The sequence below is a fragment of the Neolamprologus brichardi genome, chromosome 22, assembly GCF_056152115.1.
Source record: "Neolamprologus brichardi isolate AB-2024 chromosome 22, ASM5615211v1, whole genome shotgun sequence".
In the NCBI taxonomy this organism is placed as follows: domain Eukaryota; kingdom Metazoa; phylum Chordata; class Actinopteri; order Cichliformes; family Cichlidae; genus Neolamprologus; species Neolamprologus brichardi.
Genome location: NC_142124.1, coordinates 33,115,512 through 33,142,304, shown reverse-complemented (window position 1 = coordinate 33,142,304; position 26,793 = coordinate 33,115,512). Strand labels below are relative to the sequence as shown.

The 26,793-nt window shown below is 43.4% G+C and overlaps 3 protein-coding genes across 5 annotated transcripts; 2 read left to right on the top strand and 1 right to left on the bottom strand.

The window, feature by feature from the left end:
- The first annotated feature begins 128 nt into the window (after positions 1 to 128).
- On the top strand, positions 129 to 11,409 carry LOC102785339 (uncharacterized). Of its 3 annotated transcripts, none has more exons than XM_087834967.1 (9): positions 129 to 565; positions 2,099 to 2,198; positions 2,372 to 2,485; positions 2,581 to 2,637; positions 5,115 to 5,252; positions 7,984 to 8,031; positions 8,204 to 8,317; positions 9,899 to 10,006; positions 10,332 to 11,409. In XM_087834967.1, exons 2-9 carry the CDS (start codon positions 2,103 to 2,105, stop codon positions 10,431 to 10,433), a joined length of 777 nt encoding a protein of 258 aa, XP_087691093.1. In that variant the 5' UTR covers positions 129 to 565; positions 2,099 to 2,102; the 3' UTR covers positions 10,434 to 11,409. The 3 variants fall into 3 exon arrangements, with proteins under 3 accessions (XP_087691093.1, XP_035769092.2, XP_087691094.1); XM_035913199.2 differs by having other exon boundaries at positions 2,096 to 2,198; XM_087834968.1 differs by lacking the exon at positions 7,984 to 8,031 and having other exon boundaries at positions 2,096 to 2,198.
- A 2,676-nt stretch (positions 11,410 to 14,085) lies between these two features.
- Positions 14,086 to 20,491, top strand: ilf2 (interleukin enhancer binding factor 2). The gene is made up of 15 exons (XM_087835252.1): positions 14,086 to 14,208; positions 14,664 to 14,723; positions 15,008 to 15,050; positions 15,163 to 15,267; positions 15,356 to 15,433; positions 15,683 to 15,785; positions 16,761 to 16,826; positions 16,988 to 17,104; positions 17,225 to 17,303; positions 17,399 to 17,486; positions 17,595 to 17,656; positions 17,732 to 17,846; positions 18,008 to 18,098; positions 20,074 to 20,230; positions 20,387 to 20,491. The coding sequence occupies exons 1-14, from the start codon at positions 14,204 to 14,206 to the stop codon at positions 20,223 to 20,225; spliced, it is 1,164 nt and encodes a 387-aa protein (XP_087691378.1). The 5' UTR covers positions 14,086 to 14,203; the 3' UTR covers positions 20,226 to 20,230; positions 20,387 to 20,491.
- Positions 20,492 to 22,472: 1,981 nt separating this feature from the next.
- Positions 22,473 to 25,734, bottom strand: pex11b (peroxisomal biogenesis factor 11 beta). Its single transcript, XM_006803367.3, has 4 exons — positions 25,468 to 25,734; positions 25,074 to 25,186; positions 24,792 to 24,993; positions 22,473 to 22,889 (listed from the first exon to the last, which is right to left on the bottom strand). The coding sequence occupies exons 1-4, from the start codon at positions 25,521 to 25,523 to the stop codon at positions 22,496 to 22,498; spliced, it is 765 nt and encodes a 254-aa protein (XP_006803430.2). The 5' UTR covers positions 25,524 to 25,734; the 3' UTR covers positions 22,473 to 22,495.
- Positions 25,735 to 26,793: the final 1,059 nt, after the last annotated feature.

The following is a 26,793-nucleotide window of genomic DNA, read 5'->3' as shown; positions in this document are numbered from 1 at the left end:
AACCTGAAGTGCCGATTGGGAGCCGAAAGAGCCGGCTCTTTTTAGTGAGTCGAGCCAAAAGAATATGTTCTCTAAAAAGAGCCGGAAATCCCATCAATTGTTAGGGATGTTTTTTGGTAAATCTCAGATGAGCTGTGTGTTCTTTCCGGTTCTTGCTTCAGTAATAACATCCGAAACAAAATAATAACCGCTCATATCTACTCTTACTTTTATTGCTAACGTTAATATCTTACACCTGCCACTGACGCTACTCTGGCAAAATCTCGTAGATGGCGACATTAAGTCTTTAACTCTTCAGCACAACTTCAAATGTGTTTTTACGACCGAGCGTAGACGTCAAGAACGGAAAGACGGTTCTTGAAGGTTCGCTGGTGTTCAGATTAAAGGTGCAGTAACCGGACACGGTGCGTGCATGTGAAACGCATGACACAGCATCAGTCTCCTGCAGGGGAAGAATACGCCTGAATACACCCCGCTGCAGTCTGCAGAGCATCCGCACTCACGGCAGGCTTGGCGCTCTCCTAAAGCTGCTCAGTATATTCTGGAAAAACGCGACACAGCTCAGGTAAGATCACTGCAGCCATCGGTGTTTGGTTATGGAAACTGCGGGTTTTTTATTTTTCTCATTTTGTTTGTTTGTTCTTCCCTTTTTTTTCTTTCTTCGTCTTTATAAATATATAGATATATGTACATCAGTGTGAGTTAAATACTGTGATGTGTGGGAATGTCCAAAAAACTCTGCAGTGTGATGTTATTCTCATGTTGTGGTGCAGCGGTGCAGCGCAGCTCTGCTTTATTTTTAACTGCAGAAACATCAGCATCAGTGTCTCCGTGTGCTTTTCGCTGCGCAGTCAATAATTTAAAGGCTCGATCTGGAAAATGAGTCAGCACATGAATCGTTGCGATAATCGCAGATTTGCAGTCCGCCAGTAGCTGCGTCGCTCCTTTGCTGATCCATCAGTGTTATTGCTGCTAAAAGTCGAGCCTGTGACCTTGACAGAGACAGTCTGGAGACATTTTAGTTTTATACAGAGGACAGGTTCACTGGTCTTATAGTGGAAACAGCAAAGACTTGATGTACCCTAAATTTACTAATACAGTAATCGGAGAGTTTCAGTTTTGCAGTACTTTGCAGGACCTGATTGTGTTTACAGTCCCTGAGCAGCCAGTAGGTGGATGCACAACACCTCCAACTAGCAGACATGAGGTCAGGATACAAGGCAAACAAAAAGAACATGGAGTCCACAGTGACAGAGGCGAGAACATGTCAGTGCAGCAGCCCGTCCAAGTGCACTGATCCCAACACGGGACGGCGTGCACCTGCAGCTGGATGCCAACACGGGACGGCGTGCACCTGCAGCTGGATGCCAACACGGGACAGCGTGCACCTGCAGCTGGATCCCAACACGGGACGGCGTGCACCTGCAGCTGGATCCCAACACGGGACAGCGTCCACCTGCAGCTGGATCCCAACACGGGACAGCGTGCACCTGCAGCTGGATCCCAACACGGGACAGCGTGCACCTGCAGCTGGATCCCAACACGGGGCAGCGTGCACCTGCAGCTGGATCCCAACACGAGGCAGCGTGCACCTGCAGCTGGATCCCAACACGGGACAGCGTGCACCTGCAGCTGGATCCCAACACGGGACAGCGTGCACCTGCAGCTGGATCCCAACACGGGACAGCGTGCACCTGCAGCTGGATCCCAACACGGGGCAGCGTCCACCTGCAGCTGGATCCCAACACGGGGCAGCGTGCACCTGCAGCTGGATCCCAACACGGGACAGCGTGCACCTGCAGCTGGATCCCAACACGGGACATGCTGCACCTGCAGCTGGATCCCAACACGGGACAGCGTGCACCTGCAGCTGGATCCCAACACGGGACATGCTGCACCTGCAGCTGGATCCCAACACGGGACATGCTGCACCTGCAGCTGTAGCAGCAGTTTAAAAAGTAGCACCACGTGCTGAATGGACACAGTCCTGCTGTTTAAATATGATCAATCTTTCTTTTGCGTCTCTTTACTTTGACTCAGTCTTTTCTACCTGCTGTTCTGTTCTGTATATTGAAAGCTGTTGTTTCCCCGTCAGCAGCAGGATGGCTCATGAAGAAAAGAATTCGCTGCCTCCAGCAGGGACGCTGTCTGAGGGACAGCGACAGTCCCTCTTTAAGATGGAGCCCAAGACTCTAGGGGTAAAGAAAACCATTCAAAGTCTGTGACGTGTGCATAGTAACAGATGTCTGTTTATATATAACACTTGGGTATTTTCAAAGCAATATTTGGGGACATATTCAGCGCATTTTTCCTCATTAAGAAGTTAAATGTGTTGCATGATGTGCTGATGACTTTTTCTGGCTCTTCTCAGGCCATCCAGATTGTTATCGGGATTTTGATCCTTTGTCTGAGCGCGTCTGTGCTCCAGGTTCACGAAGTCCACTTTACCGGAGATGTGGCGCTCTTCCTCATCGTTGTCATACAGGTCAGTGTGGCGAAAGCTCCAGCAGCTACTTTTAGATTTGCTCAGGTCATCTTTTCATGTTATACTCATCAGCTGACTTCACTGTAATGCACCAGGTGACTGTGTCTGGGTCAGTGCTGGTCCACAGTGGGAGGAGACCGACTCTTTTCTGGGTGAGTCTGTGCCGTGCATGAAAATGCATTTCTGCATCCAAAGTCAGCAAAAACAGCTGTTCGGGGTTGCTTGTATGTAACTATATTTGCATTGCATAAATTCTTTTCTTCAGTCGCTGCACCCTGTGCAGTCTGGTCTTGTTTTGTGATAATTTAGTTGTCCTAAAAATGATCTGCTTTTTAAATTTCTACTTGATTTATTATCCTAAAATCTATTTCTAATCGGTGTATTTTGTGCTGATTTAGGATCTCTTGGTTAGTTTTAGGGGAACTTATGATATCAAGCTGAAGAATCTTTAGATATGTAGTACTTTACAAACAAACTGTCACGTTTCGGCTGTGTGCAGGGAGGAAGGACCCAAAATGCAGGACTTGGAGGCAGATGTAAACTCAAAACACGCAGCTTTGTTGCTGGGCAGAAAAGGAACATAAACTTAACTAAACTAAGAATACAGAAATAAACTAAGCAGACAGGCTCAAGTTAACACACAGTTAACTTGAGGGTGGAAGACGTTAACGACGCGACACAGAGGAAGACACAGACACAGGCTGTATCCCAATTCAGGGTCTGCAGCCTCAACGATCCTCAAGGGCCGCGTACTTAAAGACCTCTAAGGCCGGAAATGAGAGGCTTGTGAAATGGGACGGTCTAGCCTCCGTCGCGCTGCCCAGGTTGCCTAGCAACCATGATACTAACAGCTGGAAACGTTTCATACAGCTTTGTTTGACAGAAATGAAGGAGAAAATCTTTTGTTCATTTGTTTGTTTGTTTCTACATGAGCTTTGATCATTCTCTGATTAAGCTCAGCTATTGAACGACGTATATTTTAAAGTAAAGGCTTTAAAACCAAGTTAGTACAAACGTCACTAATGTCACATGACTTTGCTGACATGTGGCCAACAGGAATGTTTTAATGTTCTTTGTTATTATACATTTGCACATAAATAAGTGACATAATATTCAGTACTTACTTAGAGTTTACTCTTCAGGCGCCCCTCATCGCCATTTTTTTTCGGCAAAATTATCCACACCCACCGCCGCGCTATGCATTCTGGGATATGTTGGGCCACGAAGTCTACACCGCCACATCCTTTAAATTCAGGGAAATGAAGGACGCATTTGAGGGCCGCATTTCCAGCAGCCTTCGAATTGGGACAGCCTTCGTCGCGTCGCTGTGACGTAATCGGCCTTAAAATGCGGCCTTTAAGGCTGCAGACCCTGAATTGGGACACAGCCAGACACTAAATACAAGAGGTGAACGGAGCGAAGAGGAAACAGCTGGGAGACACGGCTGACGCTGATTACACTGACGAGACAGGGAGAGCACAAAGCTGAACGCACTGACATGGGACACAGACCTACAAAATAAAACAGGAAGCACACGACAGACAGAGACACAGACGCAGACTCACAAGCAGCTAAAGACATCATGGACAGACACTTCTCTTGGGTTTGTTTGTGAACCAGCAGAACAAAAGGTTCTGTTTCTGTGGACGAGGACAAGATGCATCCATAATGAAAATAATCATTTCAACCAGCTCACTAGCAGTGCAGACTTCCAGCTTTAATCCAGGTTTTATGTCGGGTGTTTAAGAATTACAATAACACAGGTCTACAACCAAAGAACTGGAGGATTTTCTGACTGTTTCATGTAGATTGAAACCAGGAAAAATAATTTAAAAATTCCATCTCATCAGGTTTTCTTGCAAAACTCCTGTTTTTAGTTTAATTAACAATTTCCCTTTTTAAACTGATTAAAAAAACATATCCAAAAATGATTTCTTATATTAATTTCATATTTCTAAGAACGAGAGAAATACAAATGGAAACTGCGAGGATGGAACCAGAGGATGGAAAGCAAAAGTGTGAAGGTTTCTCAGACATAAAGAGTAAATATGTAGCGTTAAATATGTCATGAAGGAAAAGTTTTTTCTTTGTTCAATTGTAAGAAAAATTATTCGTAGTTAATTGTAATAAAATATCAATTTTTTTCATCACTGTTGTGCTTTTTTCATGTAAACTCCTCACGTTTTGCCAAAACAGCTGTACATGGTGGAGGGAAAGGGAGGTCATTTTTGAGAATAATCGAACTGTTGACTGAAAGTTGACTTTTCTCTACTTTAACTTTGTGGAAGAGAAGAGAACAAAGTGTTCACCTGCTATGTAGGAACGTTTTAACTGCATCTTCAAGACATGAAGGATTGTAAGATGAGTGTTTTCATCTAAGCAGAGGTCGCAAAAAGACGAACGGAGGAGAATAAGCGACGGCATCTGGATAAAACTCCTCACGTCACACTGAAATCAGGGCTCATGAAAACGTGCATGAACATGTTATCAGTGTTGTTGAGGACACTTTAAAGGTGGAGTGTACTTCCCGTTTGGACAGTCACATTCAGAAGTGACTCAACTTGACATAGCAGTAAAACTTACAGGTTGTGCTTGGTTTGTGTATGAATAATACGATTGTTGCTTGCAGGTGAAATGTGTCCTGGTGCTTCATCTCATCAGTGCTGCGTTCGCCACCGCTGCCCTGGGTCTGATGTCCAAGCACCTCCCCTACCGCCAGGACTCGTACCACTGTGAACACTGCCGCAAACTGGAGCTACACGCTGTGGTATTGTCTTTAAATAACAACAGAGAGAAGCTAGCAACACATAAACATTCATTTACTGAGTGTTCTGTCTTTGATGACGATGTGTGACACTCTCTGGCTCTGCAGCAGTGTTACACTTTGGTTAGCAGCAGCATCTGCAGGATGTCTAACATAATATCATTAAGATGCAGTTTGTCAAATAGAAACACCAGCAAAGGTTTGGGGCTAAGATGCTGGGATTTAACCTTTGTGCTGTCTTTGAGATAAATTTGTCTTGCCTGGTGCAAGACTGAAACAATGTTTGCAGGACATGCTGTAAAGATATTTATCAAAGAAAGTCCAGCTGGAAAAGAGACACAGTGAGTACGTTTACAGTCGTCTCAGCAGCCGTCGTCCTGGCACTTCCTCTTTCTGTCATTTTAACTGTGGAGGTTTTCATGTGACGTCTTGAGCGTTGATTGAGAACAGCCTGCTGAGCAACTGCTTTTGTTGGGATATCCGGTGGTGGCCAGGGGGTCACTGACCAGTCTGTGGGCCTGGATGACTGGGGCGTCATAGTGCTGTGGGGGGGGGGCTCCCAAAATTTCAAGATACTCCCACTGGTGGTCGAACAAAACACAACAGTGAGCCTTCTTTTTCCAAGCTAAGACAACCCTGACCTGGACTGAAAACCTGCACAGACATGCACTGTAATGCCAAAGCAACGCAGAGCATGCGATGCAGTGGTGCAAGAGCAGAGACTGCAAGCCAGGCCAGACCTCACAAATGTGCTTCAGTAGAAATGGTCAAAAATTCAAACTTCACTTGAACTAGATTCAGCTGTCAAGTAGGCTACAGTAGATTTAAGCTAGTGACAGAGCGTGATTGGCTGATGGTAATTTGATTAATTTGATTAACTTTAATCCTTTTCTGAAGTATTCTTATTCATCTTTAGACATGAAAAGATGAATAAGAATACTTCAGAAACATCCTGACTGAGGTTGTCATAATTCATGCATGACAGGGTTAAATAACAACGATTACAATGAAACACGTCACACATCTATAGTCACATTAAACGAGCAGCGGGTGGCAGCGTGTGGAGCGACACATCAGTGTCCAATGTAGTGGTTAATGTGCAAGTACACCATCAACACTGACACAAACACAGGGAAACAGCGTTTGAACAGCTGTAACTGTAGTGAGCACGGTGGTGAAAGGGTTCAAACAATTTAGAATCTTTCATCATACTATTAGCAACTATTTGGCGACTGCCATCGATCTCTAGCATCCACTCGCCAAATTTGGTCCTACGTCGTCACCATGATTGTCATCCAAAATGGCACATGAGTTAATGTCACGTGGTTAGTGCAAAACCTCAATAAATGCATGTGAAATAAGGCCAGCTGCCAACAAAAAGTTTTTTAGGGGTTAAGGTGCCGGAATGATCCAGAATGTTGTTCTGGGACCTTCACTTGATGACCAATTAGGCACATTAATATATATCACTGTCAGAGGACGTAGTATTTGGTGACAGCTCAGTGATAATAACATAAAGACATTCGCTCGCTTCCACCATCAACACATCCTGTCACGTGTTCACTGTAAGTGAACTGCTTCTTATACAGCGCTTTATTCAGAGCGTACAACGCAACAATCACTGTTTCTATGCTTTGTATCTTTGTATCTACTATTCATACTCTGATGATGCATCGGAGAGCAACGTGGGGCTAACATCTTGCCCAAGATTGGCATCCAGACTAGGAGGAGCCGGGACTGAACCACCGACCTTGACCTGCGCTTCCTCCTGAGCTACAGCCACTTTATATCTGCTCACAGCCACAGCACAGATATAGTCGTGATCTGCACTTTATAGTGTAGATTAATCTATCAGCAGCAGGCGTAAACAATGCTGTTTGTTTTTAAGTGGGGGGTCATCATCAAACACACAGTGGAGTTAGTTTGTTGCAGTATGTCTGCTAACCAAACGTACAGTTGTTTATATCCTGGGCATAGAAAGAAAACGTTGTTGATGTTGACAGATGGTGAAAGACGTCAGGAGAGATTAACAGGAAACTGAAGGACCAATCAGAAAGTGACATTTGACACTTACTGTCCTGATTCATTTTAAGGTTCTTGCATCAGATCATGATGTGCTGCTGGGGTTATGATTTTGCAAAACAAAATGAAATGTGCTCATTTTGTGCTACACAAACTTTGCACCACAAGTTTGCTGCAGGATAAACTGCTCAGTTTGCAGGATTGTGGTGACGTTTACACCAATGTGCACGACAGTAGCATCAATTTATATTTAAGGTTGATACTGATTAGATTCACTCACTGAATTCGACCTTTTCTACTAACTTACACAGCTCACGAAACATCTGCTTAGTGACTATCAGGTGATCGCAGCCTCTACATCTGATCTTCCCTTTAAGCCCCGCCCTGTTTCTATGCTGTGGATCTTAAAGCTGATACTGCACCTCTGTTAAATATCAACAGTGGCCTGTAAGGTAAAAGATATCGTCTGTGAATGTGCTTCCAATGTTTTGAATGTGTTGTAGAAAACAGGAAGTGCAACTTTTTTACACGGTAGATTTTTGACCACGTAAAAGTGTCACACGGCCACGTACATGGATGATGCATGTGATGCACAGAGCTGTCAGCAGGGTATAAATGTAGTTTTCCTTTAATAGAATCACATAAATTCATAGTTGACCTGCACATTTTTAAAAAGGAGACTATGTTTCTTTGTGTTTACTGTCCACTGCAGCAACATTGTTTCAGGAAATGCACCGGGCTGATCGAGCAAAAGTGTAAAGTAAGTGACAGACTGTTGTTATAACGAATATTTTAGAAGTTGTGCATGTAGAAGATAGACGTATATTTGGGTCAGACAAAAGATTTGTTGTTTTTGTGAGAACGATCACTGTCACTGAAACAAACATGGTTTTCTGATCATATATGTTCTCGTCTCTCTCATGTTTCTCCAGCTGTTGATTGATGGTATTCTGGGAACACTGGTTATATTCCTGGTGCTTGAGCTGCTCATCTGCATCACTGCCATGCTGTTTGGACTCAGCGTCCTAGCTGCTGGTGGCAGCCAGGTAAGCCTTGATACCTGAAAGCAGGAGTGGGGACCTGCAGGCTTCAAGGGTTCAGATGTGTCCTCGATCCATCACAGCTGGTTTAAACGGCTAAATGACCTCCTCAACATGTCCTGAAGTTCTCCAGAGGCCTGCTAGTGAACTCATCATTTGATTCAGGTGTTTTGACCCAGGGGGAGATCTAAACCTGCAGGACACCGGCCCCCGAGGCCTGGAGGTCCCCGCCCCTGCATTAAAACCTAACTGAACAAGAATGCACTAAAAAGTTACAGAGCTGATAAATATGCATTCATGTTAGAGCATCTGCCTTTAGTTCGAAAACTTAAACCTTAAATCTGTGAATAAATTTAGCATCATGTCATTGTTGTGGTTTGACTCTGATGAAATGAAGACTCATGTATGCCACAGCATCACAACTAGGGATGGGTACCGGTATCCGGTTCTGACATAAACGGTAGTAACCAGACCGAAAAGCAGCGCACATTTTGGTGCTTTTTCTTCCTGAGCTGTGATACACTTTAGATTCTAGCCAATCATTTTACGTTTCCGAGGATAGTAGGCGGGTCCAGGTACGTACGTTCTTTTAGAGCAGAGCTACAGATTAAAAATGCCCAAGGCGAAGCGGTCAAAGTCTGGCTGTACTTCACAGCAAAAGATGCAAACTCAGCAGCTGCAACAAGTGCTTTAAGCTGATACTGTGATACTGTCAAAGGAGGTAACACCTCAAATCTGATGAAACACCTGGCGACGCATAGCGTTTTTTTAAAGCCGAGAAATGCGCCGTATTTGATAGCTTGCTGCGAGACCTCACACCGAGCACATCTACTGCGGGTGTGGTGCCTGTTATCGACCCGGAGTTAGCAACATCCCCCAAAAACCCGAAGAGGAGAGTCCTGGCCCCTAGCCCTGCCAGTGTAGCAGAAATGATGAGGATGATGATGCAGCAGCAGCCGTTCTTCTCTGCGTGAGTAGCTTAATGTTGTTCGTGTGTAATTTACGTTGAGTAGGCTAACCACGTTATTACATTAATGCATGTAAGGTGAACTAGCAAACACCATCATAGTTACATGCGGCTGTCTTCTTGTTTGATGGCAGATACTCCCTTCACCCTGTTCAAAAAGGCTAAAATGACCAAAGAAAAAGTGGAAAACAGTTAAACATGAGAGGTTTTTGGACAAAGTTTGTGTTTTTTCCATTGTTTAAGCTGCTTCCAGCCAAGAGTGATACCATATATGCCCCATAGCTGCAGAAAAGGCTAACATTGTTATCTTTTTACAAAAAAACAGCTGAACATGAGAGGTTTTTGGACAAAGTTTGTGTTCTCCATTCTTTAAGCACCGTTTAAGCACCGGCACCGTTTCAAAAGTACCAGTTTGGTACTGGTATCGGATAAAACCTAAACGATACCCATCCCTAGTCACAACAGAGATGTGTGTGTGTGCTGCAGCAGGTGAAACCACAGAGAAATCTTTGTGGTAACATCTGGTTGACTTTAGTAACAGGATGAAACATCAGATTCCACAGAGCTGTTTAAAGTTGGCCTGTTCAAAGAGCAACATGTCATATCTATGTGTCGCACAGACTCCCGGTGAGGGACCCGTCTATCCACAAACTCGCCCCCCACCTGTCCCAGCTGTGGAGACTGCTCAGGCCGTTCCGTCTGCTCGAGCTGCTGCTGAGCCAACTCAGGTAACACAACACCTGCGTGTAACACAAGGTGGCACCTGTAATCGTGTGTGAGTGTAATCTGTGCACAGGTTAAAGGTGCTGCATGAACATGTGCATATATATACTGATAAATGCACATGCATGAAACACACTTTGAGTGCTCAGAGTAGAAAAGTGTGATTTGTTAACAGCCTGCTGTCGGTGCCTTTACTGATCTGGAATAAGAATCTGATTTATGATCGTCACACCAGATTTGATTCACCTCGTGCCCTTTGACCTTCTTATTTATTACCTACAGTATGCTGATACACACACTGACACCGCACTGCTCTCTCCGTGTCAGCAGGTTGCCGTAGTTGTGACAGAACCTGATTCAGAGCAGGTAGAGGACATCTCCACCCCACCCACTGAGCCCCAGGTGGAGCCAATAGAAACCGCAGAACCCTGAGCTCAGCGCACAGAGCTGTGGCGTCGTGTCAGTCACAAGAGGCGAGTGTCAGCAGGGACGCCGTATCCTGTTTGTTATGTTGGAAAATAAATGTGAATGTTTAACAAGTTTCTGGCATGTTGTGATCACAGCATCGGTGTTAGTGCTGCTGTCCCTGAACAGTTTTATTACGAATGTTGACGTGGTAGCACTTTATAATAATGTCACACTATTAAGCCTTATTAAGGTATTAACAAGTGATTCATTCATCATTTACACATCACTGCTCCATATATGCCATTTATACTTCTGTCAATATCAAAACTTTAATGACTTAGTAAATTAATAAAGTTGTGAAATATAAAGAACAGAATTGGTCAATATTATAAAAGCAGCTTTAGCCCCCTGCTGTCGCCCCAGCACTCTCATCCTGCTAACTCAGGGTTTCTCTCATCAGCTGCTGGCCTGTAAGCCTCTGACTTACTTGTGCACTGAAATGTTCTCCAATGAGAACTCAAAGAGAGAAATATCTCTGAAAATATAAAGGTCTCATCATTGTTTATTGTTTTTGGCAAATTAGGGAATAAGATGAGGTTTTCCTAAAAGCAGTTGAACTCGTTAAATCCACAGAACAGATACGTGTATCTCCACAGTTAGCTTAGCAGATCAAATCTACCTGACGCTGCTTTCATGTGTGGCTTCTTAGTCCTCTTCTCACTCTTTGTTCAAAACACTATAATATAGAATTAACTGTAAATGAATGTATGAAAGTTTTAATCTCACTGAAAATAAAATGACTGCTGCACAGATAAATCACTCTCACCTGTCACTAAAGATTAGCCTGAAATGTTGAAATGTTGGGTTGTTCTGTCGAGTCTGCAGGTTGGTTATTAATGCAATATTAACCACAGCCTTGTCTTTTTTTTCTATGTAATTTTGAGATCATTGTAAATCTTCCGTAGCATGCACACACAAGGCCACGATTCTGCTAAATAAAGTCAAGCTTTGTTTTATCTTTGTGTGATTGTGTGGAATTAAGTTCATGTTTGTGTGTTTATCTCTACTTTTAAGATTAGGCTTCAAACTTTCCTTTTTGCTAAAGCATATAGTTAGGGCTGGACCAGGTGACCCTGAATCCTCCCTTAGTTATGCTGCAATAGACGTAGGCTGCCGGGGGTTCCCATGATGCACTGGGTTTTTCCTTTCCAGTCACCTTTCTCACTCACTATGTGTTAACAGACCTCTCTGTATTGAATCATATCTGTTATTAACCTCTGTCTCTCTTCCATAGCATGTCTTTATCCTGTCTTCCTTCTCTCACCCCAACCAATCACAGCAGATGGCCCCGCCCCTCCCTGACCTGGTTCTGCTGGAGGTTTCTTCCTGTTAAAAGGGAGTTTTTCCTTCCCACTGTCGCCAAAGTGCTGCTCATAGGGGGTCATATGATTGTTGGGGTTTTCTCTGTATCTATGAAGCGCCTTGAGGCGACTTTTGTTGTGATTTGGCGCTATATAAATAACATTGAATTGAATTGAATTGAAAGTTTGTGTGGAGAGCTGAATGTTGCTTATGGTAAAAAACAAGCTAGACAGTGAATAAAGTTCAAATGAGCTCGTGTAGTTTATGAGACTAGTGTCCATCATACTCTTGTGACATAATGTAACAATAATATGGCCAACATTAAATTTATTGCATTAATATGTGAAATATCATTAAGAAATTAATTAAAAAGTGACATTTAACTCAGCGCTTCAGTAATAATTCAGTAATAATTTAGCAGTATTACACAGAATAATCTGTGAACGGGGCCACATTAGTACAGCGTAAGCTTCTTTGTTACTTTATCCACACAAATATAGAAAAAAAAGTTTGCTATACCAAATATTATTTTATCTCCTCCACCACTACCTGCATTCAAACATTGTACAGGTCTGTGGTTTCGGTGCTGAAATAGCCGTGGATTTTATTTGAAACGTCTGTAGCTCCATCCTGGCCCCTCACTCACACCTTCCTGGCTCCGCCACTCGTCATGCTTAGAAAACATTAGCATGAATTCTGTCTTACCTTTGCTGTCTCGCTTCCAAATCTTAAATCCAGCACAATTAAATCGCACTAACTGAATAACTCCATTTCCCACAATGCCTCAGAGCAGAGACGTTTCACTTGAGCAGCATCAGGTGATATCCATTCATGGGTTTTCTGGTGTTTATTGTCTACTGCAGCATATTTTCAAAGTGGTGAGATGCTATAAAATACAAAACACATTTAGGCATTTTTCTGTGTTGAGTTATTTTGACACGATAGCATCAACTGTAATATTTGCACCTCGGATGAAGTCTCACAGGCGTTAGCTTCATTTTGATTAGATTGCTGCTTACACAGAGTTTGTAATTCATACTCCATCTCACCTTTAATAACTTTACATATGAAAGTAATATTTGATATGTCACTTTAGAAAGCTGCAAGCACGAGCAATTTCTGCATAAATTACAGAAAGACATAAATTATTAATAAAAAAAAATCATATGACTAAGTCACAACAGATTTTCAAAGGCTAAAAGGATGAATATTTGAACATCTTCAGTTACTGCACAGCTCACTGAGGAACATCAAATGGTAAATGGACTGGTTATTATTTAGCACTTTCAACTCTGAGCTATCAAAGTGCTTTTAATTTGCCTCATTCACACCAACTCATACGTGTACATTTTTCTATATGGATACAAAAGTGCTGTTTATATAACATTCACACACATTCATACTCCAGTGTGTCAGAGAATGCGGGGTTAGTATTTTGATTTCTTCAATGAAAAGCGGTCCCAAGTAATGTGGGTCCAGTTTCTTTGACATGCATTTGAGAGGACTGTCCTTGGAGGATCCAGACTTTCTTGCCTTCCACATACTGTTGGGCTGGGACCTCATCCAGTCAATGAACTGGTGGTTTTATTCTGCTGTGCGCTGGAGGAAAGCATAAGATTCCCCAGCAGTGGTGTAGGTGATGGTGCACTTGTTGGGTTGCAAATCTTGAAGCCAACATGAAAACCTTATCCAGCCAATGATGTGCAGATCCTGCTTTTTAGATCCCATTAAAATCAAAAAGATCCTCCAGAAAAGATTAGAATTCTGGAAACAGTTTAAACAGAGTCATATGAACAGCAAAACAGTACATGACATTACACAGAACAGCAAGACAACAGATCACAAAGCAAACAAAGCGAACCTCGGACGCTCCTTCATAAGGAGTCAAACTTCTCCTAAACACCAATCAGTTTTTGTGAGTCCTTTTTGACAGTTTTAGGGCCAAAGTGAGGTCATGAAGTTTAAACTTAATTTGGCAGTTATGCTTGGATTTACATAATATTGGGTCTACATCAGGGGTGTCGAACTCCAGGCCTTGAGGGCCGGTGTCCTGCAGGTTTTAGATCTCACCCTGGGTCAACACACCTGAATCAAAAGATTAGTTCATTCCCAGGCCTCTGGAGAACTTTAAGACATGTTGAGGAGGTAATTTAGCCATTTAAATCAGCTGTGTTGCATCAAGGTCACATCTAAAACCTGCAGGACACCGGCCCTCGAGGCCTGGAGTTCGACACCTGTGGTCTTCATTGTTAGAATCCCAGCCGCAGTGTGATTCTAAAGATGTCCTGTGGGGGCAGTATTGAGCTTAGTGTGCCGCCCATTTAACAGAAGAAGCCGACAAATAACAGGCAGCACCGAGGAGCCGGTCCACAGAGGGACGTTCAACAATTCTCTGAGATTTTCCACGTACAATAATCAAAACGTCGTACGCAATGAGGTATCCGAGTGCAGCTCGTTGGCCAATGTGTTTTAAGTCGAGTACTATCAAGTCTTTGAGTCCTTACCTCGTACCTGTGCTACAAGCTAGCTCTGAGTGCCTGATACAGCCAGTTAGTGCCGTGTCATTTAAAGCCAGTGGCGTGTATTGTCTGAAAGCTCGCTGCCTTCCTTTTTTTTCTTTCAATGAATTCAAAAGTCCGAGGAGTGTGTAGCAGGATCTCTCGGTGTAGGGAAGGCTACAGTAGTGCACATATGTTAGCATCGGTGGCTAATAGCTACCCTGCTGGGACGCTCAATGAAACAAATGTGCTTTGGCTCAGTGAAGCAGCGCTGATGTGCTGCATTAGTCTCTCTACGTTACGTCATTACATCACAACATCGTTACATGTCGGCTCAGTCGCCAAACGTGCGTTGTGCACGCGCTAACGTCAGCTGTGTTGTGTTTGTGTCCAGAGGAGACCGCGGCAGAGGCCGAGGCGGCCGCTTCGGGGCCCGCGGGGGACTGGTCCAGGGGTGAGTCCTCTGCAGCAACAGCACCATCAACACACACACGCTGCACTGTGCTGCTGTCCCTCTGCTTATTGCACTACACAGAAACAGACCAATGTGTCAGAATGTAAATGCTGAAATCACTACGCTTCATTTTTCTGTTCCTGTTCTCAACAGAACTATGAAATGTTGAATGTTGTGCTTTAACTCTGCCAACTGGAATGAAAACCGCTAACACTGCTGTGTAGCCACTGACATACAGACCCTGGAGCTGCAATGCTGTTGAACTAAACGTTATTTTTGTTTAGGTACCGGCCATTTGTCCCACACATTCCCTTCGATTTTTATGTGGTAAGTATGTGCGGTGGTGGGAATCAGACACGTCAGCCAGCAGTCAGTGTATACTAATAGTATAGAGTGGTTCTAAAGGCAAGTACTCAAGCAGACTGTTGTTTGTCACAAGTGTGAGATGGCCTTCCCCAGAGTGAAGCCTGCACCTGATGAGACGGCGTTCAGTGAGTGTCTGCTGAAAAGGAACCAGGACCTGAGCCCCACCCCTGCAGAGCAGGTCAGTCTGAGCCCGCACTCGCCCAGTAGCCGTGCAACTGACCCGCTGTTCAAGTTCACTTACACAAACCTTGTTCGTTGTCCGTCAGTCTTCCATCCTGTCCCTGGTCACAAAGATCAACAACGTGATCGACAACCTGATCGTTGCACCTGGAAACTTTGAAGTGGTGAGTCGAACATGAGCGAATGAGCCGTAACGGCTTCGGTGACGTCCACGCGCTGCTGGTGTGGCTGGTGTGTGTGTCAGCTCAGAGCTGAAACATCAACACTGTTTAGGAACAACACTGAATGCAGTAACAGTGCTCTGTGCACTACACAGCTTCATTTCCATTGGACAGGTTTCATATTTATATTATAAGCTAATTAATAATAATAATGGCTTTCGTGTCAGTAATCTTGTATGTGTCGACTTGCAGCAAATTGAAGAGGTGCGTCAGGTGGGTTCCTACAAGAAGGGCACCATGACGACCGGACATAATGTTGCTGACCTGGTTGTGATCCTCAAGATTCTCCCTACATGTGAGTCATTTATGGCACAGTTACTGTCCAAAGAGAAGCTGCTGCTCAGGCACACATCAGCTCGGAAAGAAAAGCATCTGGACTTGTTTAGGTTTCTTGAAGACGTTTCATCTTTGAAGCTTCTTCAGTTCTCTTTTTTTTTTTTTTTTTTTTTTTTAAATTATAATTTACAACATTGTCAATGTTCACAAGTAGGACAGTTACAGGAACCACAATGCAGAAATGTAGTTTAAAATAAGAACTGCAATTAGGAAGCACAAAACAAAACTGGAAAGCAAACAAACAAACAGACAAAAACAAGAAGAAAACAAAACAAAAACTTTATGTAATAGTAAATAACATGTGACAAATCTAGCCATAAATGAACAAAACGAAACAGACCTATGCTAAATTATTGAAACAGTAAAGCATGTTTGGGTCGCCAACGCTCAGTAAACAATTCTCTCTGAATCCGCAGAGCAGATGTGATTTCCTCCATCTGGTAAATTTCTCTTACTTTATCAATCCACATATTATATGAAGGTGGGTCAAGATTCAGCCATTTAATAGTGATACACTTTAGTGCTGCTGTAAGCAAGATTCTTAAGAGATACTTTTTATTGTTTCCCGCAAAACCATTTGGTAATACTCTAAAATGGCTAACTGTTGGTCTTTTGTTAATGGTTGCTGGAAAACTGTATAGCTTCTTCAGTTCTAAGAGGAATTGGTGGAAAGCCCAGATCCCCCAGCAGGGTTTCAAATGCATCAGGTTTCAATCTTGGTTTTGGAGCCACATGTAGTTTGGGCTGTAACCAGATGTTTGAGCAGATGTTTCTGAGCCATCCATCAGTGGGATGGTGCTCATAGAGACGACCTGAAAGGGGGGGCTTCTGAAACCTTTGTATCGGTCGCTGTTTCATATAAACCCTGTTAGCTCTGTTTGCTGTTGTTCTTGTGCCCTTCGTGTCGCGCTCTGAGGGTCGTTGTTCTTTCCAGTGGAGGCTGTGGCCGCCCTCGGTAACAAAGTAGTGGAGACGCTTCGCACACAAGATCCTACTGAAGGTAAACAGACAAACTTCAGAGTTTTCATTCAAATTTGATTGATTTAGTAAATGTTTCTTTTTCAGGATAAAAACATTTGATTTACAGTCATTTGACTTGTTGGCTTATCAGCCGTGCAGCTGTAAAACGTGCCTGACACAGTGTTTGACTCCTCCTCTCAGTGCTGTCCATGTTGACCAACGAGACCGGCTTCGAGATCAGTTCAGCTGATGCTACAGTGAAGATCCTCATCACCACTGTCCCTCCTAACCTGCGCAAACTGGACCCGGAGCTGCACTGTGAGACTTTTTCCCTGGTCTGGAGACACGAATGTGCACAGGCCGGCCGTGGTACAAACGCAGCGCGTGCAGCTCTGTGGTTGTTTTAAAAAATGAATCTTTTGTTTCTTGTCTCCTCAGTGGACATCAAGGTGCTGCAGAGCGCCCTCGCTGCCATCCGTCACGCTCGCTGGTTTGAGGAGAACGCCTCTCAGTCAACGTGAGGAAAAGTCGTGTTTTACTTGGTCTGCTTTCACAGTAACAACATAAATAAGCTCACTGGAGCTTGGTTTGTGTCACATGTCTAATCTTTAGAGTCAAAGTATTGATCCGCCTGCTGAAAGACTTGAGGCTGCGCTTCCCTGGGTTCGAACCCCTGACGCCCTGGATCCTCGATCTGCTGGTAAGTTCATAAATGATGTCCTCAACGAGTAAATAATCCACGTCCTTATTTATTGGAAGGACATTAAACGCTGGTTTGTTTCATAAAGCAGTGTGTATCCCTCTCTAGGGCCACTCTGCAGTGATGAACAACCCCTCCAGGCAGCCTCTGTCTCTGAACGTGGCCTACAGGTCAGTCGTCGCTCTGCTCAGATTGCACTCTGGTTTGTTGTTGCTGTGGAAGAAATGTTTGTGTTGTTGTTGAAGGCGCTGCCTGCAGATGCTGGCTGCTGGTCTCTTTCTGCCTGGCTCTGTGGGCATCACTGACCCCTGTGAAAGTGGAAACTTCAGAGTGCACACAGTCATGACTCTGGAACAGCAGGTAGATCTGCTCAGTGCTTTTTATTCCTGCAGGTCAGCGTTTATTTGTGCCCAGCTTAACTCTGTCTGTGGAACTGGAAACATGTTTATGTCGCACTTAACACAAGAAGATTCAGCACTGAAGCTCTGAGCGAGGATGTAACTGCAGGTGTGTTTGTGCAGGACATGGTGTGTTTCACCGCTCAGACTCTGGTGAGGGTGCTGTCTCATGGAGGCTACAGGAAGATCCTCGGTCTGGAGGGAGATGCCAGCTGTAAGATGACATCATTATTCTCTGTACCTTAACATTAGTCTGTAGTTTATGGGCTAAATGAACAAACACCTGATTTCTCAGTTTAAATTGCAGAGCTGTCTCTACAGCAGCGGTCTCCAACCACGGACCGGTTTATGCCCGACAATATTTTCACGGACCGGCCTTTAAGGTGTCGCGGATAAATACAACAAAATAAAACTAGTACCGGTACCGAAAAAAACAAAATTTATTCATAACACACGTGAAAAGACCCAGGAAAACAGTTAACGATAAAAACAATAACAAAATAACGCTGAAAACCGATAAAAACCCTGAAAACTATACATTTCACACCTGCATGTAATTGTCAGCTTGCCCCTTTTTAATCAGTCTGATACCTGGCTCTGTGGTAACATTTAGGTTTTAGTGACTGAACTTTATACAAACTAGAATATCTTATTGGATTAAACAGATATTGACAAAGTTGAACTTTAAGCTTTAACTTTAAACTGTAATGTTCTCAAAATCGGAGCCTCGGTGGTTTCTGGATTATTTCCTGTCAGGTACAGTTTGACAAAGCGGTGACATCTTATTTACTATTGTTTGAATTGATGTTGGACTTTGCAGTTGCTCATAAATGGCTCTTGTCTGGAAGAAGAACAACAATATCCACGTCCATGATAAATGTATGTAATCTAACCAGAACTGAATCTTTCCTGCAAAGCCACTGTTGAGCTTTGCAGGTCCTGCGATGAAACGCGTGTTTGCTGCAGAGCCTGACAGACTGTAACACAATGAAACGGTGAGCGGTGTGCCTGCTAGTTTATTGAATCCAATTTAAAACGAGCGCAGGTTTATTTTAATAAGTGTGCATTTCAGCATGAAAGGTGAAGGAGCCGGACTAAAAAGAAGTCTTCTGGGACAATCCCAGTTTAGAATGAGCATTTTTTACCCTCGTGACTGGGTCCAGTCACTGACACGGGACTCAAAGAGTGTAGTTTGTTTTTCTTACACATCTACACTGTGAAAGGCTGATCAGGTACTGGGAAGGCTGGGTGCTGTGGACAACTATGTGATGACTCGAGGACAAGGCAGTCTAGGACTTTAAAATATCCACCGTAGGAACATCCACTAAAACTCTTGGTATGTTTGAACTTAAGCGACCTCAACCGTAAGGTCAGGGTCAGAGATCAAGTTTTCTGAAAATCACTCAGGATCTACTCGGGCTGAACAGCAGCATCTCATGCTGAGCTGTGATTGATCAATTGTACCTGCTGTAAAATAGGGCTGTGCGATATGACCAAAATCTCATATCCCGATATAAAACATCTATCGTCCGATAACAATATAAATCACAAAAATGTAACATTTTCTGTAAATTCTGTGAATCTCGGGCAGCTCGACTTACGTGAAGTGTTTCCAGCTGGGCGTCATGTAGCTGGAGTCGAGTGTTTTAACCGATGCATGAAACGATACATTTCTAGTCATAAGTTGTAACGGCGCAGTTTTCTTTGAGTATTTATTACACGGCGTGCTGCGGGGAAAAGCCTGTTCTAATGTTTGAGTCTGAGGTTTATTTTTTAGCACCTGGCGTCTTTTTTTACTTCTGATCCGTAAATACTCTGCTCTTTCACATGATTCAGTTTATTTTGAACTGTCTCAACAGGATCTTGAGCTTTTATGTGGAACATAAACAAGCGGACACGCGATGCTGTTACCGTCTTTGTTGCTAACGACAACGCATAAAAACAGGCGCTTGTCCGTCTGTAGTGTGGTTATATTAAATATAAGAGAAAGAGAGAACTTTAATATATGAATAACTACAGTGACATCAAAACGATGAAAAAAAAAATAGCTGTAAACAGTTTATTTTGCGACACCACGAAACAAACGATAGCGTAAAATGAAACGACAGACGTTTTTATATCGTCATCCGATATATATCGTTATATCGAACAGCCCTGCTGTAAAATAACATAATATTGTGTTTCTGCAGACCTAGCAACAGAGATGTCGACATGGGACGGCGTGATCGTGACTCCCTCAGAGAAAGCCTACGAGAAACCTCCGGAGAGGAAGGAGGAGGAAGATGAAGCTCTGGAGGAAGGAGGGGACGGCGAGGATGAGAGCATGGAGACACAGGAGTAACGAAGGTTCGAGCATCACCAACATCCACAGCATTGCAGGATGAATGCTCTGTTGTATTTATGTTAAAGAGCTGAGTCTTCCTCATCATCATCATCATATGGCTAAAATGTTCATCGCTGTTCGTTCTGACAAACACGACCTCGCTCTGTTCTCTTCCACAGTGAACATGGCGAATTTATCGACCCTTCAGCCTGACTCTGAAAGACCAGCAGGAGTTCGTACGACAGTCACTGGTCCCCTCGTGTCCCTGATTTTTCTTCTTTTTTCTTTTTTTATAAATGGTGATGTTGGTTTTGTTTGTACTTCCTTTTTGTAACAGTTGACATAAACTTATTTCTAGTTTTACTGAGTCTTCTGTGTCCTTTGAAAAGATGAAGGTGAACTGGGAAGAATTAACACGCAGGTCTGGTCACACGTCTCACTCATTACAATTAAACTTGTAGGAAATAAAATCTATGCAACACATGTGTACACACACACACACACACACACACACACACACACACACACACACACACACACACACACTCTCTCACTCTGTGGGTAAAATAAGTACTGAACACATCACCAATGTTTCTAAAGGTGCTGTGACGTAAAGTTCAGACCAGATGTCAGGAACAACCATCCAATCAAACCATCGACGTCCATAAATTATGTGTAATAATGAGAAACAGTGAAAACATATTGAACATGGCCACTGAAATGTATTTAATACATTATATAAAAGCCTTTGTTGGTGATGACTGTTGGGTCTTTCGGGTCAGCTGATTGGCTGGGCCATGCTTTATTTTCCTTCTGTGAAACCAGCTGAGTTTGAGACGTCGGCTTCATCTTCATCATCCTGATAGATGGCAGCAATTTTTATTTTGTCTCTGTAATTGTTTCCATTCATCCTTCAGTTCTATCAGGCAGCTCAACACATCCTGATGCTCCGCCTCCAGGCTTCACTGCTGGTAGTGTTTTTGGGGTGATACGCAGCGCCTTTCAAACGTGTGCATTACGGCATCCAAAGAGTTCAGTTTTGGTCTCATAAGACTATATCCTCCCAGTATTTCACAGGTTGTTTCTAAATGTTGTTCAGCAAACTTTAAACAGTGAGCATTACTTGTTTTCTTAAAAACCATTTTTTTCTGCTGACTTCAGGTCTTCCTGTAGCTCTCCTCAGGGTCTCAGCTCCTCGATGACCTTTCTGATAATTCATCTCACTCTTCTGAAAGCTCGCGGCACACTTTGTGTAATTTCCACTTGCAGATTATGGCCCAACAGTGCTCACAAGAACTTTGAGTAGTTTTGAAATTCTTCTGTAACCAATGCCATCGAAATGTTTTGCAACAAGGTTGCGACGGTCGTTGCGAGCTCAGTCGTTTCATCATCAGGTGTTTCTTGTGTGACACGTTGGTAATGAGACATTATTTACAGGCCGTCAGTTGGGACTGAACCAGCCTTTCTCATTTCTGCCTTTTTGCACCTTTCTTCATGTTCAATACTTTTTACCTCGTTTCATTTCTGGACATCTGTAGTTAATTTTGCATGTGTGGATTGTTGTTACTGGTGACGTTGTGTCAACAGCACCTATAAATATATTTACTTATAAAACGTGTTCAACACACATCTGACACAACTTTCATCAGCACGAGACGTCTAATTCTTGATTGTTGTTAATAGTTCATGTGGAATCTTAACCCTGGTTACAGATGCAATGATCCAGTTGTTACACTTTACTGTAGTGATTCAGACAAATCAAATTCCTGTGGATTTATTTCTCCAGTAGTTAAGTCACTTAGTAGTTCAAAAAACATAATATCTAAAATACAAACCTGCTGGGAGCAGGCGGTAAAATCACACGTTAAAAGGTGGTTTCCTTTAAAAACTTTAAACACAGGGCAGAAATCACACGTTCTAGAGTGATACTCTGTTACAGACACGGTCATAGACAGCTGATGTGATGGTTATGTGCAGAACGGCAGCAACTAACATGGTTTAGCTTCACATGAGGGAAGCGAGGCTTTAAAGCAGCAATGTGATCTAAGGCCAAACAACCGTGTTCATGCAGGTCTGAAATGATATGTGAAACTGGTTTAGCATTTTAGAAACTCCTCAGCTTTTCTGTAGCAAGAGATTTGAAGGAACTCTTCACACAGCACGGTGGCAGTACAACGCCTCCTGCAGTCACTGCTTTGTGTAGAATCAGGGAAATAAAATTTAGTTAAACCCAATAGATTTTTCTCAATCCTTACTCGTCCTCGAATGAATATCTCCTCCCTTACAATTCATGGTTTGAGTTTGAGCCAGGGGTGAACCATGGTGAGGATGGACAGGACGGACGAGGCCAGGCCACAAGCCCCGACAAAGCCTGGACCTGTAGGGTAAATCCCCAACCGGTCCAGTGGGATGAAGATATCACAGCTGTTCTTCACCAGGTCCAACAGCAGCGGCGGGTTGCTGTACAGCACAGTCCCCACCAGATGAAGCTGTCTGTAGAGCCAGCCAACATTCACGGCTTGTGTGGCAGGTGAGGAGGAAGAGGGAAGGTGGTCGGGTGGCAGAGGAATGCTGGGGGAGGACGGCTGTTTGCTGGTGCTGGAACGTGCTTCGCGCTCCGTGAGGAGATGGAGCTCGTAGGCATCTCGGGTCAGGTTCAGGATCAAAGCAAAGAGGTAGTACCTGCAGGTTTAACCACACAGTTTGTTTCACTAGAAGATAAATGTGATTCCTTTGTGACCCTGATGTGAAGATGACTGCAACCACTCACTTCAAATCAGGCTTTGAGTGCATGTCATACAAACTCAAACCACTGCTGGAAGTGACACAGATGAGTTAAATACCATGACTTCACGCCAGCTCTGGTTTAAAGCTCTGCATGTCCTCTGAAACAGCTTCACTACCACTAGCTGTAAACAGACTTGACATTCCTACAGAACCTTTTTATTATCAGCGCTTAAAGTACTTTCAAATTAAAAGCCTCAGTGACACTTTCACAGAGGAATGTCTGGTGTATTCTTACACACTCGAGTGCCATGTTAGACGTGGACTGAAGGAGCTGCAAACCGAAACCTGAGTCTAACAACAAGTTACTTAGCCTTCATAATTGGAAGCACTCGATTAACTGGATTAAGCCCACTGCTTCATTAATAGATTCATCCTGCGTTACTTTGTATCTGTTGTCTGCTTACATGACAGGTTGTCAGGTCACTATGTTGCGGCTGTAGGGTTGTGCAGTCGCTCTGTCCAATAGCTTGACTTACTCTGTAACCTTGGTGAGGCTGCCATAACTGCACACTTCACCACACAGTTCTGATTAGTATCTCTTGAAAAAGGTTTTCCAGAAAGCTGAACAGGCGACAGCTGTAAGGGACCAGAGACTCACTGGGGAGGCAGCTCAGTTCAGCTGTATTAATAGTGTAAAGTAGGGCTGCCACGATTACGTCGACTATCAAAATCGTCGACGACTGGTTTAATAGTCGACGCGTCGTTTGAAGCTTTGTAAGATCACAAAAGACGCAGGAATAAGTAGTAGGATTTAAGAGTGTAATAACGGACTGAAACAGAAGATGGCAGCACTGCATGTACAAGGATGCCAGCTGCCGGTAAACCCCGAAGAAGAAGAAGCTGTGTCCCAGAATTCATAGTGCAGCCCAGCTCAGTTTCCAACAATGGCGGCAACTAGTTAGTTTTAATATTATTCTTTCTGGGTCACAAAATAAACGTTTAACATATTTTCAGGCGAGAATGTAGCTGTGTAAACCTCAAATATCTGCTCAGTTTATCAAGACACCACATATTTTCAAAAGCGCTCCGACGTTTTCGGAGACGTCTGTTACCCACTAGCTCGATAGCTAGCCGGGGACTAGGCTCACTAGAGCCGTGAGAACACCGGACTCCCGGCTAATCGTTTTCAAACCCACCGCCGTCTTTCGCTACTCAGGTTAAACATGATATATAAGTCACTTAGATAACTTAAAAATGTTATTGTTTGACTTTTTTTTAGTATTTTATTTGTTCCTGAGTAAATCGGTTTGGCTGAGATTAAAGTTATAGTTTTTACACAGCTGAATAAACGTCAAGCAGACAGCTGATTATCAGAAGTGTGAGATGCTCGAGAATTTACTCCGGTGTCCTGTTATATTTTAGATAGCAAGGAGTTTATTAAACTTCACCGAAACAATCTGCAAATTTCATTAAAATTTAATAAACTATCATCTTGTCTTTATTTTTAGTTAGCACATACCTTAAACACTTAAAGCTGTAAGCTAATGATAGTTATATAAGAGCAGCTGCTGCTGGTGCAATAAGCTGTAGTTTTACGTTCAATGGATGATGATCTGATTAGTCGACTAATCGCAAAAATAATCGGTGACTAGTCGACTATCAAAATAATCGTTTGTGGCAGCTCTAGTGTAAAGACCCTATAATAATACAACATAATGTTGCTAATGAACGACATGGAGGATTTTTAGGCCCTCAGTGTGATCAGTTAGAATTCAGTAGATGTACATATAGTTTGATCTGTGGAGCAACATGACACTGTTTGAACATGGACTTCTTACTTATGTATTCCTCACACACCTGAAAGATCTCTGACTCCACTTGTGCTGGTCGAGTTCGGAGATGAGACCGGTTTTTCCCGCCCACAGCACATTGTCGCAGGCAAAGTACATGGCTCTGTTGAGGTGACTGATGGTCAGGCACAGCCGCAGCACGCTGTCAGAAAGGTGTATGGACCTTTTGGCGGCCTCCAGGGCCTCCACGGAGTTGCCCAGGCGCAGCACTGTGGAAGAACCGACAGCAGTCCCACTTAAGCTTTGGTACGTGGAAACGACTCAGACTCGCTCTGGCTGTTTTACTCACACTTTCTTGTCAGACTCATGTGTGCCTCCAGCTGACTGACAGTTCTGCGGATCTCAGCTGCTTCGTCATTTTGCAGAGTGGATCCGAGCAGCGCGCAAGCATACTGTGCAGCCCTGTGAACGCACAACGTACAGTCATTATCAACAGACACACGTCACGTCAGTGCGCTTAACAAACTTAACTACTCTGTGCAGCTGCAGCTGGCATCATAAGGCCGCTTGATTTGAAACCAGCGCAGGGAGAGCTGCTCCTACTGAGCCGATAAAAGTTCCGCTTCAAACACGGAACTCAGTCTGCAACATCCAGTCGACGGTTTTATCACATTAGCAGGAATGAACAAGCACGACGAACCCCGCGTCTCAACCAGCAGCGTGCCAAACGTCAGTAACGTCACCTGAAAACTCTCTCCTTGGCTTGGCTCTGGGCATTAAAGCGAACCCAAGAGTCCATGTTGGCTCGCGGGTCGTATCCGCTGCTCGGCTAGCTGTCAAACTGCTAACTTAGCTTTAAATGCTTTAGTGCGGTTGTTTGTTTTAATGCCAGAAGGGCTCCTCCGTTTTTAGCTCAGCTTTCTACGCTTAACTGTCCGAGTAGAAAACAAGAGGGTCAATCCAGCGCTTCTAATTCTTCTTCTTAGTGATGTGTCGGTGGCGAACGAAACGGCTCTTAGAGCCGATTCTTTGACGTGAACGGCGCAAACCGACTCCTTATCGCGAGCTGTGTTTTTTTTTCTTTTCTTTCTCTCGCCCTCTCTCTTGCACTTTTTTTCACTTCACCTTGTGCTTTGCGCTGGGCAGAGGGGGGAGGGGCGGTAGTTACACTCACAGTAGCACAGGAACAGAGCGGGAGGGAGAGAGAGAGAAAGAGAGCCAGGGACAACAACGTCACATTAGAAAGGTATAGTAATCATCCACAACTATTTTCAGTTGCAGATGATAAAGGATTTGTGTGTTTTGTGTTGTTTCACTTTAAATTTGTTTAAAAGGAAAAAACTGAAAATGTAAATATTTAAAAGTTAAAATGTGAATAGTTGTTTGTTTGTTTTTTTGTGTTAAATGATTTATTTATTACATTTTATGTGGAGTGAATAAATAAAAATATATTTACGGTACCCTAGAGACAAAGCACGTACAAATCCCGAAGCACGTACAAACTGCAAAACACTAAAAACTCCAAAACATGTACAAAACACAACAGAGGTGCTCCAGGATGGTAGGGCGCAGTGTTGACCTTTTGTTACCTAGTGGCTACACAAGCCAGCAAGTACCAACGACCGGATTTGGTGCGTGGTAGTAACAGGTAAATGAACATTTTTTTTTAATTATTTGAATATATAGGAGTGCTTGTGTATAAATACACAAACAATACACATATGCTTTCAATTGTGTAATTTAAGTGATCTAGGTAGCTCTGTTTTGGAAGTTCACTTAATGCTAGAAATGTGTTTTGAAGTTTGTACGTGCTTTGGAATTTGTACATGCTTTTTGGAGTGCTTCGTCTCTAGGGGCCACCGCATATATAAACATATATAAATAAAACAACTTTAAAAAAAAAAAAAAGTAATTCCTTTTGTGCATAATTTTATATTATTGTTAATAATAAATTAATTAAAGCAACAAAACAACCTGAAGAGCCGGTTCGGAGCCGAAAGAGCCAGCTCTTTTTAGTGAGTCGAGCCGAAAGAGCCGGTTCTCTAAAAAGAGCCGGAAATCCCAGCACT